The sequence below is a fragment of the Manis javanica genome, chromosome 6, assembly GCF_040802235.1.
Source record: "Manis javanica isolate MJ-LG chromosome 6, MJ_LKY, whole genome shotgun sequence".
NCBI lineage: Eukaryota > Metazoa > Chordata > Mammalia > Pholidota > Manidae > Manis > Manis javanica.
The window spans coordinates 148,251,387-148,273,968 of NC_133161.1; the positions used below are offsets into that span (position 1 = coordinate 148,251,387).

General features: G+C 43.2%; 1 protein-coding gene across 2 annotated transcripts; it reads right to left on the reverse strand.

The window, feature by feature from the left end:
- Window positions 1–12,589: 12,589 nt before the first annotated feature.
- Window positions 12,590–22,125, reverse strand: REXO2 (RNA exonuclease 2). Of its 2 annotated transcripts, XM_036992788.2 has the most exons (7): window positions 21,934–22,125; window positions 21,155–21,238; window positions 18,329–18,406; window positions 17,607–17,718; window positions 16,183–16,291; window positions 14,827–14,880; window positions 12,590–13,044 (listed from the first exon to the last, which is right to left on the reverse strand). In XM_036992788.2, exons 1-7 carry the CDS (start codon window positions 22,078–22,080, stop codon window positions 12,915–12,917), a joined length of 714 nt encoding a protein of 237 aa, XP_036848683.1. In that variant the 5' UTR covers window positions 22,081–22,125; the 3' UTR covers window positions 12,590–12,914. The 2 variants fall into 2 exon arrangements, with proteins under 2 accessions (XP_036848683.1, XP_036848684.1); XM_036992789.2 differs by lacking the exon at window positions 16,183–16,291.
- Window positions 22,126–22,582: the final 457 nt, after the last annotated feature.

Here is a 22,582-nt window from a genome sequence, read left to right on the forward strand (position 1 = left end):
CAGGTTTAAAAAAATCCTACCAGTTTTTCTTACCACAATATAAAAATGCTACTAGCAGTTCATAGATTTATTAGTAAGTTAAATTTCTGAAGCCCTGACCTTTGACAAATGTCAATGTTTTTCTTTCACCATAGACGTATATGTTTTCCCTTGGATTGCTTGAAAAAGCATGACCACTGTATTTATGAGTCACTTAAGATAAAATTTTGTTAAGGGGTCAGAAGGTTATAGTTTCTTGACTCGCTTAAATTCAGGGTCACCACCCTATTATAAGGACGGTTGTATTTCGAGTTACGTCTTATCTGGAGGCTGTCGATACGTGACTTAGGGAGCTGGCAAGCATCGGAGCTCACATTTAGGAACTCGAGCTCGACTCTGAAATCTGGGCTACATCATTTCTACCAAATGATCATCTTCTCTCTGCAATAAAAGAAGACTAAACTTCTCTACTTGAAATAAGAGGGAAAAGGGTGGGTTATCTGTTCCTGAAGAGGAGGGAGAAAGAAGGACAAAAGGCGCTGAAGTAAAAGGCAGAGACCACACTGGAGGGGGGACTGCAACGAGGGGTGACTGCCTAAACATAAACAAGCTTTAAAAGTTAATTTAAAAAATCAGTGCTTCCACAATAAAAATTAGCAAAGGACACAAACATTTCACACAGAATGACAACTGGGTAATATATGGATAAAAAAGTTAAACTTTACTTATAACTAAAGGAATAAAATATAACTGATATATATATATATATATATATATATCCTTTAAATAGCCAGAAATTATTTTTGAAAGGTAGTTCCAAAACTGCTCACCAAGGGACAGGGTAATGGGCACATTCATATACTGCTGGGGGTCATCTAAATTGACACTTGACAAAACATAAAAACACAAAATCAGTACACCCTATAATATCATTATGGTTACAGTGCTAAGAAATTTCAGGTTATCAAAAACACATAACTAAAATCAAGAATATAATGGGAAGACAGATGGAATGGAGTACAGAGTTTCAGAACTGCAATACCAAAATTATTTTCACTGCAGGAATTTCAATAAAGGTACTTTTATTCATCTAAGTACATTTTGTTATTCCAAGGTATAAATAACAGATTTAATCAATGACTGTCAAAACTACCTCCAAAGAGACTATGTTTTATGAGTATAATATAGCACTATTACTAGAAAGACTGAACAATCTATGTGCCTGAAAAGTAAAATACAGTCTACTTAAATAACACCTGTTTTAAGGAGAAAAGAATAAGGAAATTTTAAAAAGAGTTCGAACTAAGTAAAAGCACATGAAAAATTTGTGAGATGCAGCTACAACCATATTTATCAGGAAGCATTTTGATATTGTTAGAAAACAAAATTCAACCGAGTAAATCTGAAGATTTAATTGGCTTTTTTAAGCAATTCATGAATCGAGCAGAATCCATCCAGCAGGTGGAGAGATGCTCTGAAGGGCCACCAAAGGGAAGGGTTTCAAAGGCAGGACAAGGACATCATAAATGGAAAAGACGTTAATTTGGGTGAGGTCACTTTCCTTTGGGGGTGGAGAGGGTACATGTGACAATTACATTTTAAGCTGACCAGAAAATCCCTGACTGACGGCGTTGCTGGGGGAGGCTGAAACTGCAGTTAGGGGAGGGATTAAAGCCCCAGTTTGGTGACTTGACCTAAAAGAAGTGGCTCCAGTTTGAGCCTGTGGTTTTCTTTCTAACACTAGTCATTAACAATAATAAAATGCATTTTCTATATGTCATGCATTTGTTCAAGTTCTCATATAGTATCCAATGTAAACTTTGTTTTTATTGTAAAATATCTACTGGTGAAAAAAACATGAGAAACATGCATATCTTTTCAAAGAATAATCACTGTTAAAAAGCAAGCACCAGAGGAAACGCATTTTGTCTGAGGATATTGCCAAAACGGCAGAAGCGACCTGGGCGCCCCTCCCCCTCCCTCTGTCCTGATTCGCTGACTTCATAGTTTGTCCCACCCATGAATTCCTAAAAACCCCTAAACCTACACTGCTAAATACTGGCTGTTCCTCTATCTAAATGGAATCATACTGACTGTATTCTTCTGTAGCCTGATGTTATTTGCTCAACGTTATCTTTCAGTTCATCCACGTCACTGCTTGTGGCCACACATGGTTTTCATGGCGATTATCACCCACAGGTACCTCCGCTAATTACACACTCACTCTACTGATGATCGAGACTTGGGTCATTTTCATCTGGGGGCTGCTATGAATAAACCTATACCCGTCCAGTGCACGCATGCAAGATTTTCTCTAGGTTACCAGAAGCAGAACTGCTAGGTTCTAGAGGTAAAACCAGGGATCTTAGGTTGTCCATCTTTAAATTTACTGAGTAATCCCAAATTACTCTCCAAAGTGACTGAACCGCATCGATTTACATTCTCACCAGGAGGGCTTAAGAGTTCCTACTGCACCGCATTCCTGATCCCAGGTATTAGCGGACATAATACTGCCAATCTAGTAGGAACGGCTTTTGTTGTGGTTTAAGTTTGAATTCCCTAATTAATAATGAAGTTGAACATTTTTCGTGTTTGCTGATATTCAGGTTTCCCATTTTGTGAAGTACCTTTTCTCATGTGTTTCCCATTTTTCTATTAGATCCCTTTTTTTAATTTTTGGCTATTTCGTAGGAATTCTTTATATATACTAGGTATCAGTTTTTATCAATTATATAATGGGTAAAAACCTTCAGCCAGTTTCTGATGTGTGTCTTTACTGTCTTTATGGTAGCTTTTGAGAAAAGATATTCATTTTATTATAACTGAATTTTACAACCCCTTCTGTTATGCTGTGCATATGTGTGTATGCATGCACACACACGTTCATGCACTTTATTTTGCTTTTGATATGCATGTGTCTATGCAGTCTTGCCTAGGAAATTCTTCCTTACCTGGAAGACACAATAACATAGAAGAAATTGAAATAGTAACCTAAAAATCTCTTGGGGGAAAAAAAAAAACTTTTCCCAAATGGTCTTACAGGGGAATTCCATTAAATTGAAATAGATGATCTCTGTGACATAAATTTATGAAGAAAAATTGTAAAAGATGGCCACTTCATTTTTTTAAGGTAGTACAACCTTAAAAAACAAAAAACTGATGAGAACTACATAGAAAGTTACAGGCCAACTTCACAACAAACACAGAAGCAAAGTCCCTAAGTGGCTAACAGGATCTGACAGGAGGTTTGAAAAAAATAACCCTAATAATACTTTCATTAAGTACTTTATTGAGTTTATTCTAGAAGTGCAAAGACAACTTAATATCAGGAAACCTATAATGTATTTATATGTATATATATGTACTTCACCACAGTAATGAAATAAAGAAGAAAATACTTGATTATCTCAAAAGACATAGGAAAGACATTTGCTGAAATTCAAAAATTGACCATTCAAAGCAAAGAGATCATTATTTTTGGAAGCTGACTTTATAATACACATAGAAAACCCAGGATAATCACCATCCAATCAAAAAACCTTATAAGAAATGAAGACATAGTGCACGAGCATGGCACAAACAAAAACAAGAAGACAGTGGCACAGGCCAGACGAGACCAGCGGACAGAGTGAAAGGCCCAGAGACAAACCCGCCCGCGTCCGAAAGCCTGTAGACAGAAGGCTACTTTGCCAACAGTGATGGAAAACGGCTTTACTGGAAAATGCGCTCTACTGAAAAAAATCAATTTGGAGCCTTACCTTGCAGTCTCCAGACGTGGACTCCAGAGGCATTAAAAACCCAAACAGGAAAAGCAAATTAAAATATAAAACTAATAAAAGGTTATACAGGAGAGTATCTTCATAATCTTTAGGTAAACAACTATTTCTTACACATATTCGCAAAGTACCTTACGGAGAAGTGAAAGATGTGACAGTAGCAAAATTAAAGGTCCCCGTCTAAAGAAAATCACCTATCAAAGTTGACAGTTAACAGATTGGGAGTAAATAACTGAAACGAAAATCACTCAGAAAAAGACAGAAAACCTCATAGAAAAATGGACAAAGGATACGGATAAACAATTTACAGAAGAAACAAAACTGTGATATGTATGAATACAGGCTGAAACTCACCTGTATTCAGGGAAATGCAAATTTAATAAGGAAATATTATGTGTACATTAAAAAAGGCAAAACTTGTAAGTTCATATCATTCTAAGTACTGATAAAGATCTAGAAAATGTTATGAATACTTAGAGAAATTAAGTAAGGAGCTATCCAGTGACTCAGAACCCCTACTCCTGTGTCTGTACTTCAAAGAAACCTCCAAAGTCCCACATGCAGTGGGACTTTTACATCAAGTAATAACATACCCATACAATATCATATACATTAAGAATAAAATAGGTAGAGTGGAGGGACATATATTCAATAAAACAGGGACAGGGGTTAGGAATGGAACAGATGGGGAATGTAATAATATAAAACAGAGGACTTTTGCACTGATCAACAATGATGTGCACGAATGAACTGAGGGGTGCAACTAACTCAGTTCAGTAAACGAAGAAACCAAAATGGAAAAAAAAAATATTTTGATAAAATGTGAGAAAAAGCAAACCTCCGCAAGCCTTTAAATGCATTCATTCACGGCCTTTTTGAAACCTGCTGTTTACCTTGAACTAGCAATCTGGTAGCCTGCTACTGCTAAAAGTAAACAAAGGAACAATAAAAATGTCATTCTTAAAGTCTAAGTGGCCCGCAGTTCAAGTGGAGTTACGTGTTCCTATGAGTTACTCAGGAAGCTGTTTTCCTGCTGGGCTCTGTTAAACCCCAAAAACTGTCCATTTGTAATAAATGGAGGTCCATGTAATCAGACTGTTCACACTGTAATCCCGAATCGCTCCATTACTTTTTATCCATTTTGCTTTATAAAAACTTGTATTTATCATGAGGAACGGCAGGACTCCAGCTTTCTGGGGTTTTTTCCTTAGGATCTAATGAAAAGAACTCAAACTCTTCGCTCTAGGAAACTCCGGTCCCTCCTGGAGGCTGGAGGTGCCGGGAGGGGCCTGGATTCCAGGCCCGTCTCCCCTCTCCCGATGACTGCTGCTCCACGGCTGCTGAGGCCATTCACCAGTTCGTTCATTCTGCAGCCATGCATGCGCCACTTCTGCTTTGCTTCGCTAATTAATGCCATGCCAGTTGCAGGACATTTAGCAAATGTCATTTAAATTGGGAATTGCAACACATGGAAAGAAAACCTGCAATTCTAGCCACGACAGCTCCTACAGCCCCTCGGCCAAGGGAGTGCCTTCGGTCATTCGTTTCCTTAACCGCCTCCTGGAATATCTGCTCAGCTGTGAGTCTCTTCTTCCACCTTCTACTCTACCAGCCCCAAGGAGACAACCAGAAAAAAATCATTTGACATCAAAAGAAATCTCTGGATTCCCCTCCTTCCTCCAGAAGGTGGAGTTTAACCCATCTCTCCTCAAACATGGGCTGCACTTAGTGACCGGCTTCAAAGAACTCTTTTAAGTATGGAAAGGGAAACATAGTAAAAAACCAAACCTAAATCTCATTGATTCACTAGATACAAATGCCAATTATAAATGGGAGATACAGAATAGGGAAATGTATATACTTACTGCATGATATTAAGAAATCATTGTTAATTTTTTTGATAAAATAACCCTATCATGTTGTTTTGTTGTTTTTTAGAGCCCTCATCTTATAAGGATACATGCTTACAGAGGAAATGATACACTGTTTGGGGACTGCTACAAAATGATCTGTGAGATGAGACACAGGAGTAGAGATTAATGTTCAGGCTGGTGAAGGTTTATGGGAGTCCATTATACGTGTCTCTTAACTTTTACGTATGTCATAAAAACACCATTGAAAAATTTTTCTTAAACTTTTGCTGAGAGCTTCCCTCAATGAGAAATATTTACATTATTAAACAGATTACTTAGTATTTCCATTTGACTTATTTACATTTGATTGCTTTACCCACATTATTAAAAAATACAAGGATATTTGTATAATAATGCTATAAGCAAAGAGGCACTGTGATCCCCTTACTAAAGCAGAGGTCTGTGCATGGTGTGGTGTCACCTCTGACAGTCGGCTTTAAATATTTGTGTTCAGAGAACTTCGTTTTCAAGTCCGCCCCCCTGAGCAGCCGGCTACGCATATAGATGCACAGGAAAACCGCAGGCACCAGAGTACTAACAGCGGTAGTCTCTGTACAGTGTGGTCATTTTCTACAATATTCACCTGTTACTTTATGATCAGGAAAAAACTGACATACAAAAAAATATATACAAAACAAAAAACTGTCAAAAAGAAGCAAGATAATGAAAAAGGAAGCCCAGAAAAAGCTAGCCAGTGACCTAAAAGTACACATAAATTGAGTTATATCCTAAAAAGAAAATAAATCCAGAGAACACTTGCAACATCAAAGGCTTCCCTCATTGTGGAGCAAAGATGTCTCAGCAAGCCTTAACTTGACCTACACAGAATATTCCTCAAGACCTCCCTGGTCCCATCCTGAACTTGCTCAGTGGGCTTCTGATTGCAAACTCATTTTCCCAGTGCCTTGATGCTGGAAAAGGCGGTACTCCTTACAGTGCACGCGAGTATGGTATTTGGGCATTAGAAAGGGAGACCCCAGTGCAAACTGATCCGCACTCAGAGTCACCCATCCATCCCTGGGGGTCCGGCTGGAATGAGTTCCTCCTTAAGGGACTGGTCTGTTGCTGTACTGATGAATCAAATTCCTGGACCTGTAATGTGGAACCTAAAATTTGGGTGCCCAACTGAGATATGCCCTAGCGTCTCTGTGCTGACCGGCTGACCACCATCCCCACCTCTCAGTGTCACCTTCTCTCAGTCTGCAAAAGGGCTCTGCCAGAATGAAGGCTATAAAAACCACACATTCCTTCACTCACTAAGCAAATCCTAGGGTCCTATTAAATAGAGCCTAGAGTGTTCCCTTCTCCCTTAGGCACTAAGCTCCATCCACGCGGACTTCCCGGCGGTTCCGAGAACACCCTGCATCCTTTGCTACCTCCAGGCCATAGTCCCCTGGCGCCTCCTGCAGCTTCCTTCCCGTCCTCCCGGACTAGACTGACACGGTACCCAAGCAAGGCGACCTGCACTGGCCGTCCTATTCACAGTGGTCCTTCCTCCTGCCCAGCTCCCACCGTCACTTGCCTTTCACAGCACTTTTTTATTTAAATAGCACGATTATTTTTTTGACTTCCGTATTGCCTCTTTCTCACTAGGACATGAACTCTGTGAGGACAAGGATACGTCCAAGTCCTGGCTGGGTTTCCAAGTTTGGAAACAACACTCGGCACAAATCAGAATCTGCAATGAATACGTATTTAAATAGTAAATGAAAGAACGAATTATTAAATTGTTTTCTATCAACTAAACACCTAATATTTTCTTCAGAAATATTGAGGCGTGCTATCACACTTAACTAGTTAAAGCTAAACATATTTAAGAGGAGAAATTCCCAAAGCATGAACCATTTTCCCGTATAATCTTAGAGCTGTTTTTATCGATGATCTATAACACTACATAAAAACATTTGTCATGTTTTCCTCAAAAACTAGTATTAACCACAGGGAACACTTACCCATATTCTTCAAATGTAAACTAGATTTAGGATTTAATTCAAATGAAATTAGTTTTAAGTCTCTCAGGCTTCATCTGGAACTCTAAAATAATTTTAAAACTCATAGCTGTCCCCTCTCCTCACCCATCCTCGGAAAACCAAGGTTTGGACATCAAAAACTTTATATCTGAAAGGTCACACAAAAACAATTTCAGAATGTCAAAACCTGAAAAACAAGGTTTCAAATAACCAAGGAATTCACAGCACTCTTAGAATTACCTGGGAACAATGCAGAGGGTCACCAGTGGCGTAAAACGCATGGACAAAGCATGTTCCTATGACGCTCTGATCATTAACACACCATACAATCTCCTCTCAACCAGGCTTTTTGGATATTTTTTTTTCCAAGTGCTTTCATTTAATACCTTGTAAAAAAGAATAATTTGGGTAATTTCTTTCTCTTCTCCCCCAGGAGAGTGTTTTGGACAGAAGTTCCAGTCATAAATACACCTGTGATTCTCAGACTCTAATCTGGGGACAGACACAGGCCCAGGACGAAGCTGGTAGGACTTTTAAATCAACCTCAAGTGCCATGAAAGAAATTTTTTGCATTAGATTTTTTGCAAAGCTAAATGTATTCAATTTAAAGTACCTGTCCTTTCTCCTGAGATTATGTCCCTTTGTATGTTTTAAAATATCTTTTCTTTTATAAAATAATGGTGATAGAAGACAGTATTTTTAACATCCTTATTTGGAAAAATAAAAGTTGGCAATCTCTAGATTCACAAATCATGTGAAAATTTTACTCTTTATAAAACCGAAGCTGTGTAAAACAAATACTTACAGTCTGAGGAGGGAACACGGTTTTCCAGTAAGAGTCGACTCCGGATGAACGCCAACCCGCACACCTCGGGAAGCTTATATTTAACATAGACAGTTCAAACAGGAGCAACCTCTGCTCCTTTTCCACTCCGGAGAGGCCTAAGAATTTTTCTTCATAGCGTACCTAAGATCTATCCTACTTTTCATCTGAAATTGCTTTCTAATAGTTGTTAAATATGAACATAAAATGATCAGGCTATCATGTCAACCTTTCTCACAAAACACCTCAAAAACAAAATAAAGGAGGATAGATGTAACAAGGTACTTCAGAAACCCTCAAAGGGTCAAGACGGGCGTGTCCGTAAGAAAAATCTATGTCTGATTTGGACAGAGTTCATCCAAGATGAAAGGTATATGCAGTCTCTAATTTAACAGTGAATTTGATTACTCAATGTCTAAGTTGTGTGCTGGTGAGAGGGAATGCAAAATGGAAAAGAATTTCCTCAGGAATAAAACAGGGCTGGGTGCCGAGGCAGCCTACGTGAGCCTCCTGACCTAGATTACACAAGTGCGCCTAACTCGGAATTCACAAACATCTCTCCCCTCCCTCACATGGCTAAATTTAGAGGTAGGGAGGCTCCTAAAGGATATTCATTTGTTCAGTCTCCATCATTGTAAACCAAACCTTCCATCCCTTATGCCACTTGGACACTGACGTAAGAGAAAGCACCTCCCTAAAGTGTCTGCTCCTTGCTATTCCAGATTGGGTAATAAAAAGAAGTCATTCTTCCCAACAGCACAAGCAAGGGTCCCAAGTTCAGCTCCTTTACGCTGGCTCCCATCATACATTGGTCCTAAGACAGCATCACTCTGGAAATGGGTTGTAGCAAATTACGCATTTTTTGTAGTAAAATACACATAAAATTTTCTATTTTCAAGTACAGAGTTCAGTGTCATTGGGTACATTCACATTATTGTGCAACTTGAATGACGCAATTTATCCTGGGTCCCCAAGGATTCTGCAGGCTGTTCGTGGTATGTTTTCATTTGCACAAGAATGTGTCTTTGCTCCACACTCCCCAAACTTCCCGTTCTCTAGGGCTTATTCCTAATGAGAGACGCTTTTGTTTTCTGTATCACAGAAGACCAGTGGTGTTATAACCCAAGTACAGAATCAAACGGGTTACATTATGCTGAAGACCAAGTCCAAGCTCTGGTCCTATACATTCAAATTAACAAGTCCATCATGAAAGGCGCGATCACATCCGCCTGCATCCTAGGGCACTGCAGACTTACAATCCCTCCTTTACAGCACACACACATTAACAACTTCACTAACATATAGAAATTATGTATTTAAGGTATACAATTTGATGTTTTATATATATGTGTGTAGATTGTGGAAAAAAGTCAACATCAAGCTAAATATCCACCACCTCTACGTAGTTAACCATGTGTGTCGGGAAGATCCAACTTAAGAGCTACCCTCTCAGGAAATGTCCGGCATCCCTCTACTCAACAGGAAATACGCAACTAGGGAGGAACTCTCCGTGGACATCACCACCACGGCTTTGGTTTTATCAGGAGCCACAGAAAATTAAAGGCTTTGCTCAAACTAACTACAACCCAATTAATTTTCACAGGAGATAGGCAGCACCCATCCGCAGGGATGCAACATCCCGGCTTGGCCCTCACCAGTGTTCGCCCTGCGGCTTAGCCAAGCAACAACTGATTCCCCTCTGTCCCTGCTGTTCATCAATTTGTCAAGATGTTAGGGCATCTGGATGTGCCCGGGAATCTCATAGGCACCATCACAAGGCGATCAGTAGGCTAAAATTGATCTAATGACGAACCTGTACTCAAACACTACAACTAGCTGTACTTCACTTTTTAAGGCTTACACGTCTAAGAACAGCAGTACTGCCAGGTCAAACCAGCGCTTTCCCTATGTATTTGGCAGCTGGCTCATTAGGGTAGGGAGAGATTATTTCATAAATGAGGTCCCATTCTTATCTTCGATGGCTAGCTGCTGACAGAAAGGGGTCTTTCTTTGCCCACATGCTCAGGACAAGGGCTCAATCACTGGGGATACTAAAGGACACTGCCTGGAGACTGTGACCACAGTACTGACTCACCACCTCGGGAGTTTCATGCAGGGAAACACACCCGGAAAATGCTAAGAGCACAGCCTGCAGGGTGATCACAGCACAGAGAGAAGACACCCCACGTGCACTGCCCCCAGGGGCACTGCAATGGTGGCTCTGCTAGACAAACACACTGATCGTGTTAAGGCTGCACTTACATTTAAACAAACCTGCACAGCCATTCATTTCACAGAAATTACTTCACAGCTTCAGGACTCCCCTGTGGAATCAGTCACCAGCACCACAAATTTAAATGTCTCACTTATAAGCAGACTAACAAATAATGAACTGATCATTAAATCATAATATCTTTATTCAGCCCTGCATCAGACCAGATTTGCTTATCTCACAAGCTGCCAATTATTGTACTAGAAATTAGCACATGCTCCATCAGGGTAATAGAAAATTCTTGTGCATAATGAAGATACAGAACAGAGGATTAAATCAGTAAGCTGGCCATTCATGTGACATTAGATTTCAAATGAACACCAGGAGTTAAAATTCTTAAGAAAACTAAATGGTAGGGTTCGATTAACGATGAATAAACAGGCCGTCTGTGTGGGAGATATCCTATAGCATTCATAGTAGTATCTACTGCCTAAGAACCTCTTTCTCAAGCCCAGGGGTTTTGTATCTATTCCTGCATTAGGATTTATAACATTCCTAACAGCCAAGTAAGGACAAGGACAATCTTACCAAATTTTACTTGGAAATACTAAGCCGCATCAAAGTCACACTGTTGGCGAAATGGTGCGCAGCATCATGCAGGCACAGGCAGTGAGTGAGGACGAGTCTGAGAGGACGGCCCGGCACCCCTGCCCAGAGGTCCTGGCCTGAGTCAGTCCGTTATCACTGCATCAGCTGTCATGACAGGGCGCTCAGTGTGTAGCGGGCACTGAGCTCCGATCTATGCGGGCAGCACTGAATCCCAACGATTCTCTGAGTCAGGTATCACCCTTCTCAGTTTATAAACTGAGGCTTTGAGAAGTGAACTTGCCAGAGTCACTCGGTGTGTCACAGAGCTTGGATCTGAACCCAGGGTTTGACTCAAGAACTTGTTCTGTACACAGAATCCTTCTTCCAACCCACTCAAGTTGGTACATAAGCTAAAACCCCTGCCATTCTGGAAGGAGAAACAACACTGGCCAGACAAATCAATGACTCGTGTTTTCATTAACTCACATCTTTACTACCTTTGAATTTGAGCCTTAATCTACCATTCACATAGTCTTTTTCCACTTAAAAGGTTACTGTGTAGGTAAAAGGATTCAGTAAATGAAATTATGAAATGACTCTGGTCTACCCACAGTCTTGTTATTTCTTACCTGTAACTCTCACCATATTAGGATCCCATTGCTCTGCTCATATAATGGCCATAATCGAGCAGGAATATAATTTGAGATTGCTGCAGAAGTCGTTCAGCCCAGTGGTTCTCCAGCACAGACAGGTCGCCGGTGTGCCTTTCCCGATTCTAATTACTTCTTTAAGGAGTATTTGTCACGATAAGATGTATTCTACAGAGGGTCTGAACGCACCCTCTGGCTGAGGGCTCACAGTAATGCTAGGCCCTAAAGTACATGCACTCGGGAGTGAAGATACGCAAACTGAAATCCCTTCTCAAATACCTACTGGCCACTGAGCCTGGGGCAGCCAGCTGTTCTCTTCTATGTAGATATAGCACAGGGACTGCCCTGCATACAGCATCTGGTCAATAAACCACACTCACTACTTCAGAATCCCTGTCTGATGTCTTACTTGAATTTCTTGAATGTAGGGGAAAGTAGCTATGCTAGACCTGTTAGTTCGTAACTACAGCAATGAGCCCACATGTGCTTCTCTGAATCGACCTCCAGCTATTCCATTCTTGACTTGTCAAGCAAGACCGGCTCCCTTCCTGTTTGATGTAGACTCCACCCATGCCTGATGGCATCATGAAAATCTACACATTAGCCATACCACTCAAAAAAGAAAAAGCCATCACTTTCCAATGATTAAACTACTAAAGAATAGATGGTACGAAGAGATTTGCATTTCAGTAGGACTCGCTTTATTTTATTATTATTTTCTTAAACAAAAGATGTGATCTAAAAGCAAATGCAGGTATGTACCCAGGGGTGGACATGACCTGGTACTTTCAAAGGGACTGCTGTGTCATAAAAGAAAACAGAATATTAGGAGAAAATAATATTTCAGGTGCTGTCTGCTTGAATAATCTGGAGATGCAAGGTAACTGAAGAACGTGCTCTGCCAAGCAATCAGCATGAACCAATAAAAAGAAAAAGGGGAAAAACAAAAAACCACCAGAAGTTGCTTCCTGAGAACCGTGTGGTGGCAGCATGAGAGCCGGCATCAACTCACAGTCTTCTCGTTTTCCCCATTTTCTATAATTTTCCTCTTCTTTTCATCTGTTTTCCTCTTGAAGATGTTATTCCGGTAAAACTGAAGCTCTCTGATGCTCTCGCTAATGTCGTCAAGTGCCCTACGAGCAAACACATGGCGCGGAGTGAGGCGCCCGGGAGCTCGGCGGGGCGGCTCGCAGAGAGCCCCTCAGCAGCAGCCAAGAACAGCAGGAGCCACGGTAAATGCCACCAGCTGGCGCCACCGGGCAAGCGTTTCAGGGAGGCAAAGGGAAGCGCTTTGTTTTCAAAATAAATTCAGTAACATAAGTTTTTTCTAAAATATAGCAGGTTAATGTTTCCCAAACTGTTCCATAAGATGGTGAGGTGGTCCAAGGAAAAAAGAATTCCACGGTCAAGTAAGTTTAGGACAAACTAAACATTTCTTTTCTGAAGTTCTTTGCAAAGCATTTGTAAGGCACTAACGTGCACCAGGAATCCCACAAGAAGAGGTTATGCTGTTTTCCCACATACACGGTATTTCTAAAACTTAACCGACCACATTTGTGGAATACTTACTAAGCTCATGGAACAGAGTTTGGGAAACATTGTGCAATACTTCATCATGTCCACAAAATATAATGACATACTCAAACTTAACTCAGACTCGGTCCGAGCAGTAACCATGACGACCAGGCACCACCTACCCCGAGAAGAGGACCGGCCTCCCCTCCCTGGTGGTCTGTGCTAGATCGGCAGCAGCCGGCCTCCACCTGCAGCCTTCCCCCCTCACCCTCAGCCGCTGCTCTTCCGCTGCAGTCTGAGCAATCAGGGACCAAGGTCATTAGCACAGTGTGCAGGCAAACCCACAGGCTCCGAATGACGGGCCTTGCACAAGAATAACCTGCCCAGACTTTAGTGCAAGGGCTTTACGAGTTACTTATGTGGCTAAGGGAACAACGGTGTGTTCTCGGCCCAAAGGACTTCCGTCACCTGTGGCCACCTGGCCAACCCTGATGGGAGGCTACTTATAGTCCGAAGTGATGCCATCTGTGGAGAATATCCCTGTTTCACTGAAGAACTATCCATGTGTGTGATCACGGGGTGACTGCCCAGACCTTGTCGGGGTGCTACATAATGGTAAACACTACAGAACAGTACCACGCTTCTACAAACCTGAAAAATGCTGAAGTCCAAAACATATCAACTCCCAGCCGTTTCGGATAAGCTACTCTAGCCCTGTCCCCCTGTGCTACCTGGGCCAGGTACATGTCCCCCCAAGACAACATTAGAATGCCAGTCTACAGAACAGGGACTTGCTTTCTGTTTGCCTAGAACTGTGCACAGCATGTGGCAGAGGCCCAGTAAGTGGGCAAGTCCTCAGTGGTCAGCTGCCCCCAAGCTTTATGTTTGTTCCTCCTGAAAAACTACAAAATCAAAAAGAAAGTGAAAGAGCCGGTAAAGGCCACTAGATAAACAAGCCCTTCCAACTCCTCGCGCGCTTGTGCCTGAGTCCGTAGACATAACAGAAGGAACCCACAAAACTTCAAAGTGTCAAAGGGAAGCAAACCGTATCACACAGCTACACACAAAGTGCTCTCGTTCTGAATGCCTCCGCGTCTGTATCCTTGCTGGGAAGAAAATTATTACAGTTCACTACTAGAAAGATTACAGACTATTTCACCACACCTACAAACTAAGTTATCTAAAAGTTTTAAGACTGCAGTGAAGACCTAAGATGCTACATATCTCAGAATGGGGTACTTGACTCCTGACAATCTTGGCGAAAAAAGGCATCCTTATGCTGGTTGACCTTGACGTTTCCCCCAAGGAAAGAGCGTGGAGAAGAGACATCACTTCAGCTGCCAGGAACGGGGGTCACATACGGGTCGGACCGCCAAGCACTAGGAAGGCCCCACACTCACCTGTGCGAAGCAGCCTTCTTTGGGACGAATTCATACTCTTCTGGATACCAGCGTCTATACACAGCAAAAATGGAACTCTCAAAGGAGACGGTCTCAAACACACCGAATAATTATCTCCCTCAAGTAATTGATTAACACTGAAAAAAGCATTTGGGTCGCGACAGTCCTCACCTGGGACTCTGCCTTCCACCCTTTCCTCCCTCCACTGCATGCACGCTCTTCAGGCGAGCCCACCAGTGTGTAAGACCCCTCAGCCAGTGCACTGCACCCCAGCCTTCCCCGAGTTTCGTCGGTCATGGACAGCAAACTGCCAGCCGGACTTCTCCACCCATAAATCCATCAGACATTTCTAATTCTACACACATAAAACTATACATTCCATTCTCGACACCACCCTGCCCCCATCCACCAAATCTCCTCTTCCTTTTATGTCCCCCTTTGCGCTGAACAGTTTCATCACCCACCTAACTGCCCAAGAATCAGTAACTTCTCACTCCCCCAACTCAAGCACTGACTACTGTGCCAACTGACTTTCTCAAATATTCTGTCTCCACACCCTTCTTCACCAGCCAGCTGCTGTTCCCCCAAGCTCACTCTTCTCTCCCCAAGGAGGCGGAAGCTGCCTCTCCCCTTGCGAGCTTCCGATCAGAATCTAATCCCAGCACTCACTCCTCACTTCTCCCCCCCGCTTACAAGAAAAACTCAGCACAGCCCTTCATGATTCGGCCTCACCTCCAACCTTGTCCAATGTCACGCTTTGCACTCCAGCATTAATGAACTATTTGCAATTCCTTAACTCCCTTGCCCTTATCTTCCTCCTCCCCCGTATCTTCATTTCTCCACCAACTGTCTGGAATGCTTTTCCCTGACAAATGCCAGGAAAACTTCCACTCTTCTTTAAATCTCAAAAGATGTTTCCTATATAAAGCTTTCACTCCAACACAGGGGCTCCTTCCCTGTGCCTTCCTTATTCTATACGCACATTTCCATCACAGATGTCCGCATACTGTGTATTTTCAGGGTCTTTTTACAAATTTGTCAGCTCACAAGATTCTAAGTTACTTAACAACTTTTCATCTCTATGTTCCCAGCACCTAGGCTAATGCTGGCACAGAACAGGTGATCGATAAATTTTTCTGGATTAAAAAAATGTTTACAGAAGATTTTTGACATTAGCTCCCCCAATTCCCATTATCTGGAACGGATTAAGGTCCTGCCCAGGCAAGAACGGGAAGAGGAATTTATCCACCCACTTGATACACTCAGTTCTACAGCTTTATTCAATTGTATTCCACAAATTTTCAATTGAAAAATGCTGAATGAGACAATTTAATGGATCCTACATACAGCCCTTACCTGCACAGTTCTTTTACAGTGCTCACGTCAATTATTCTATAATGAAGATGTTTCATGAACTGGGGCATGTATTTGTCAAGAAACTTCTTATCTGCATGAACTGAATTTCCTAGAAAGACACGAAGCACACTGTGTCTGTGTATTTCTAGTAGCACACAAGAGGACATAAAAATTCACACACTGCTTTTGAAATGGAGGTGATTTTTTTAATTCAAACAACCCCTAAAGCATCTCAAAATTTCTAAATTAGGTTTGAGTGCATCTGATTACAAGTGGAGATTTTGGAGTATTTAATCAGTCTAGCTCAAAATATATGTATAAATGGCCTCTCTACATAGACAAAAGAATGAGTCTGTCATCCCACACAGAGTCACACACAAATCTACTTGTTACTGAGACCATACAGATGTGCAGATTTTCCCCCAATGTCACCAAACCCACACTACTAACACTAAAAATTTAACTGAAACAGGTAAGTAAACCTTTATTCACATTCCAATGTTAACAAATGATATCCATATTCATGTTTCCATGTAGTAACATACATTAAAAACACTAAATTTTAAATGAGTTTTTAAAAATAGACACCACCCACATCGGCTAGAGGGAAAACTTCCACGCACATGCTCTCTGTACTCTGTGCCGAATTTAAGGAAGTGTTAGCGGCCACAACAATTTACATACACAAATGCACACACGCCTCCACAGAACATTCACTTCTCTCTGACAGCGGCAGACCTTTCAAAATCCTGGCAGAACTGTCCAGGTCTCTTTAAAAAGTCAATGCCACGAGGGAAAAAAAAATAGGTGGACATTTTAGATTAAGATATTAAATGGATTATATATATATAATATATAAGATATATAATGGATTAAATAACCAAGTAATAAGATATATGAGTCGAGTGAATCCTAGTTCAAAAACAGTCATTTCAGATGTGGACTAGATATCGAATGATGTTGCTGAATTTTTTAAATTATCTTAAATGTGATAATGATATGTTTACATAAGAAAATGTCCTTATTTTCAGGAAATGTCTGATGAAGTGTTTAGGAATGAAGTGTCAGGACGCCTGGACGTTACTTTCAAATGCCCAGCAGAAACCACACAGGTAAAACAAACATGACATGAGGTTAATTACTGAAGCCACCTTCTCTGTACATCTGAAATTTCTCCGTAACAAAATCTGGGGAGAAATTTTATTGAGTGAGTCTGTATATTCCAGACTTCATGGCAGATTTCAGGGTATTTTCCCAATATTCATGTTATAAATTATAAAAGGGAACTTGAACACAAAAATGTATAATCCAATTCAGGGTTAAGTACAGGCCACAGCGGCCTCAGCGGATCCTTCTCGAACTGCAGTCTCTTGAACCAGCACCACGGCCGACTCGCCACAAGCACACACAGGGTGGGGGTTTACCTGCAAGTGGACAGAGCCCCGGGGGAGTCTGCTGTCGCACAAAGGAGAGAAACTCATACTCTGCCTGCTGCAATGTCACTGTGCTCTCCTTCACTGCTTTGGTCAGACCGGACTGTAAGAGAGAATCCCCAGCCCCCCGCCAGAAACGTATGAGGTCAGCTTTCAAAGGCACCCAGAAATGAGACTTCACATCTAAAATGGGCAAATATAAGCACAGATGGACCATTTACAGAGCTCAAGTTCAAACTGAAACTGCCATCTTTGCACTGATTTTTTTTCTTAAGGAATCCAAGTCAATTAAGCTATGTTCTTGATTGTTAATAGCATTTCCACATGGTCAAAAAAGATGGTGCTCAATGCTCAACGTCCAGGGATATAAGCTTTGGGAAGAAACGACTGTAAACAGGAAAGCAGCATTCCCCCGCCTATGAAAGCTGGTGTCTAACCTTATCCAGAACACCGACTTGAGCAATACTCGACAATCCGCAATGCGTTCGCGACAGACTTGAAATGCAGGAGAGGAACAAAGCGGACATTCAGGAGAGGACGGCATCGAGAGCTCCCAAAGATGACAGGAAAACAGAGCAGTTCCCCAGCCTTGCCAAGCAATTTTCCTCTAACCCTTCTTTAATCCCATCAACAATGGGACAGAATCCGGGCGTGGAAGCAACTGGCGTGTCCCTGACCCCCGAGGCAGCAGCCCTGTCACTCGGTACTGTTACCTTGCCATGGTGCTCCTTACACCAGTCTGACATGCTGTCCAGCAACTCGTCTGGCTGCTTTATGATCAGGTTAGGGCCCTATGGATGGGAAAAGCCATTAGTCACCCAGAATCAACAGGAACAACCTCAGTGTCTGAGGTGAAGTTCAAGCTGCTTTGAGGATGAAATACGTATACCAGAGACAGTAAGTAACAAGGGCACTGTGCTAACTCTGAAACTGGGCCCCATGCGTGCCAGCGCTGTTTATGTCAAAAACAAAGAAGAATGAACACACAGACACACACACAAGTGAACACTTCAGTGCCTTTTGATAGAGGACACAGATACCTATCAAGGGTCAGCAAACTACAGCCCCAGACAATGGCCTTTTTTTTTTTTTTTTTCAAATTGCCAGCAAGCAAGGAATGATCTTTACATGTGTAGGGCTGTTAGACAAACGTGACAGGCATGCAGCACCCTTAAGCCTGAAATATTTAATATCTGGTCTTTAGGAAAAACTTGGCAACCCCTGATTATGAGTTCATCTTGGAAAGTGTCTGTACTGCCAGGTGAATAAAACAAATTGCAGAACAGCATGTATGTGCATATGACTTCATTTACACTTGTTTAAGCACACACACACACATTTATATATGCATATAAAATACCAAGAAAATACAGAAACTTCGGGGAGGATGAGGCAGGATGACAACAGGGTGAAAAACTAACAGCTTACTATACATATATTTTGGATAAAGTTATACCACTTAATTTTCACAGTATTTTTATATTAAAAAATTAAAAAGGTAATTGATGTCTCAAAAAAATAGTGGCCCTCGAATTCTCAGCTCCACCGTTTAACAAAACATTCAACTGTGAGTGTCTCGCTCTCTCATGAGATTCCCAGCAGGAACGGAAGCCCAATTCCTGGCATTAATGCAAATCACCTTGGGCTGACCTCCTTCTGTATGATGGCAGTAATAAACTGCTCCCCTTCCCTCACAGGGGTTCACAGGAATAAAATAAATCACAGATATGAAAGTTCTTTAACTCTCTGGAAAAGCACTCTATAAATTCAAGGTATTATAACTGTGAAGGTGTTTACAGCGTGCAGTCACTGAGAGAAATGGCTGGAATGTGACTAAAATATGCCTGACACCCTACAGCTAACAAGAACTTTTAGCCAAACAAGAAAACTGGTTATGGCAATCTCCACAAAGCAAAAAATCTGGTATGATAACATGTTTTTTTAAAAGCCAAAAACCTCATATTGTAAAAAATGATTTTACCATGATGGAAAACACAGAAACCATAATTCTAAGACTACGTAACTGACTTAGATCCCAGGTCAGTACACTAAGCCATCAACAGGAAAACTTCCAAGGTAGGATGTTTGCTCTCCCACCAGCATAAGACGTGTTCTTCAGACTCGTGTACAAGAATAAAACATTTTCCACAGACTGACACTTAAGTGCCAACAGGGCCTAACATCTTTTTTTTAACATCCTTCTCCTCATCTGAGTCTATTTACCAGTGCCACACTCATGAGCAGCGGTGGGAATACAGACCCAAATTCCCCCCAGGGTGCATATTAAGTAATGGTCCATCAAACTGACAGTGTATCAACAGCCCAACGGAAAAACTCTTCCTTGGCCAACGGCAAGCAGGGCTGACGAAATAAAAACACTTCTCTTCACTGTTCATCTCCAGTAAGTTCCAAGTGACAGGAAAAAACAAAACCTAAAACTCAGGGCTTCATTTATATAAAGTTAAAAAAAAAAGACCTAGTTGTTACAATGAAAAATACAGTCCCATGGTTCTCCTCCAGCTGATACCCACCCTCCACCCACCCTCCCACCCCGAGGTACTCCAAAACACAGAGGCCTGGTTCTCTACAAAAATAGCAATTCATCTGTAAACGCTGCCTTCGCCCTTCCTACACCTGCCCAGAAAGTAAGTGGAAGTCTTGAACTGTGGAATCATGAAATTTACCATGTAACCAGAAACATATCAATCCTACCTTCTGGAAACGTATTAACAAGACACCTACTGTGTTCCCATTTCACAGTTTCTCCCTACCTCTGACTCCTGCTGACAATATGAAACCGTCATTCAAGGCCGGGGATATCACTCTGGCCATCAGATGCTGCCACACACTTTCTGAATGCTTCCTGCCTGGCCCAAAGGCGACAGATGTGTTTTGTTTTGCTTACTGTTTCAGTTAAAAACAACATGTTGAAGCCTTCATCATGCCCCATGTCAATCAGAGAACATTTTATGCTCCTACATTAACATCAATTCTAAAATCTTTTAACACAGACCTAGAAGAATCACACATCCTTATTAAGAAGGCAGAGCCTAGAAATGCTGTGTATTAAGTCAAGTTAAGACTATGACAAAAGATTCAGGCTGCGGCCTCAATCACCGATCCTGATGGGATAACAACGGGTTGTCTTACCAGGCTGCCTGCCTTCAACTCTTGGCTCCCCCCAGGGGCCAGCCAGGTGGCCTTGGGCAAAGTAGACAACAGCTATGCCAAAATGTCCTCTATAAACTAGTACAGCAGACCTATCTTGGAGCTGTTGCGAGGACTAGGCTGTATGCATGTCAATCACTTAGAACTGTGCCTGGTACACAGTAAGTGTTGGTAAATGACAGCATTTATGTTTCTGTCACTTGGAGCACGGCCTATTGAAAAACACGAGGCTGTGAGATGGACTGCTTTGGTTCTAGACCCAACTCTACTACGACGGAGAGATGACTTGAAACCTTACTATGTATATGGACCTCAGGACCCAGGGTTACAATACACTCAACAGCGAGATTGTAATACATGGTATCACCTACTTCGGCCAAAATGTTGAGATCAGAGTCAGTTATCAGGCAGGCCATCTCAATAATCTGGTCCTTCTCGATGTCTAATCCTGTCATCTGCAATAAAAAGTATAGAACATACACCAAACCATTTTTCTGGCTCATTTTCCCCAAGTTCATTTAACAGCAATTCCCTCAAGCATATTCAGTTTATATCCCCTAGCTAGGATAAAGGATCCTTGGGCGAGTCCTCAAGGCACTAAATGTGAGTCATTTTTTCAATAAACATTTACCAAGGGCTGCTGTACGTGAGTCCGGCTCAAGTCTAGACAGATGCAGAGCAAGCAAAACTGAGCGCTGACGGCATTCAAGCTTGGAAGAGTTCGGTCACTAACATCACTGCTGCTCGGCAGAGTTTACAAAGTTTTCGTATTGACCACGCCGCTTGATCTTCATCCCAATCTAACGTAGGCGGTACTGTTCCTACCCCCATTTCACACCGGAGAAAATAGGCTCCTGGGCATGTGTGCTGGGGGGCCGAGGACGGAGGGGGCCTTGGCGTGAGCACGAAACCGGGACATCAGGACCGCGCTCCGGTCCCCGCGCGGACTCCGCCGAGCCGGCCCCTGAACGCGGGGACCCCCCAGGGCCCGTCTCCCCGCCGAAGCAAGGGGGGCGCGGCTGGGTCATCTCGGAGCCCCGCGGGGCGCCGCCCACCGGAGTCCCGAAGGCTGCACGCGGAGCCCGGAGTCCGACAGCGCCTCGGCCCCCCACCCGCCGCCGCCCGGTCCCACGCGCGAGCCCTCACTCACCTCCAGGTCCACCCAGACCATCCGCTGGGTCATGCTATCCGCGGCCGCCATGGCTGTGCCACCCGCGCGGACACCCCGCGCCCCGAGCCGCGCGCGCCCGCCGCCCACGCCGCGCAACAGCCTGGCGCCCAGGCAGCCGCCGCGCATCTCGCACGGGCCGCCGAGGCCCAGCCCGCCCGCGGCGCAGGCGCAGGCGCGGGGGCCGCCAAACGTCACAGAGCCGTGGGCGGTGCGGGGACCGGAACTACAGGCCCAGCATGCAGCGCGCCGGGCGGCCCCGGGCAACAGCGCCAGGCCGCCGAGGGGGCCGCTGGGACTTGGAGTCCGGCTGCGGCACCGCCCCGCCCCGCCTGCCACGCGGCTGCGGAGACACCGGGCGCGCATGTCTGTCGGAGCCGAGGCGCTACGACTCCCGGCGCAGTTTCCCGAATGTAGGCGGTTGCACGCCGCCTGGCTGGGAAAGAACTCTCCTCCTTGGATCCAACAGGGCCCGGCTCTCTGTCCGTCATGTTCTTCGAATCCACCCTCTCTGCTCGCTTCCCTCCGCACCGCGGCCCACTCCTCCACCCCGCGCGCCGGGTGCTTGTCTCCCGTGCGTGAGCCTGCGAGGCGAAGGACTGTCGCGGGGCCCTGCGGACGCACCGGGCCT

Bases quoted from the DNA above. Each gene is read 5' to 3' on its own strand.
- REXO2 (XM_036992788.2), bottom strand. From the start codon at position 22,080: ATGCGCGGCGGCTGCCTGGGCGCCAGGCTGTTGCGCGGCGTGGGCGGC. The intron at 21,239-21,933 runs GTGAGTGAGGGC...TTTTTATTGCAG, and splicing joins TGGTCTGGGTGGACCTGGAG to ATGACAGGATTAGACATCGA. The intron at 17,719-18,328 runs GTAACAGTACCG...TCTCTCTTACAG, and splicing joins GTAAGGAGCACCATGGCAAG to TCCGGTCTGACCAAAGCAGT.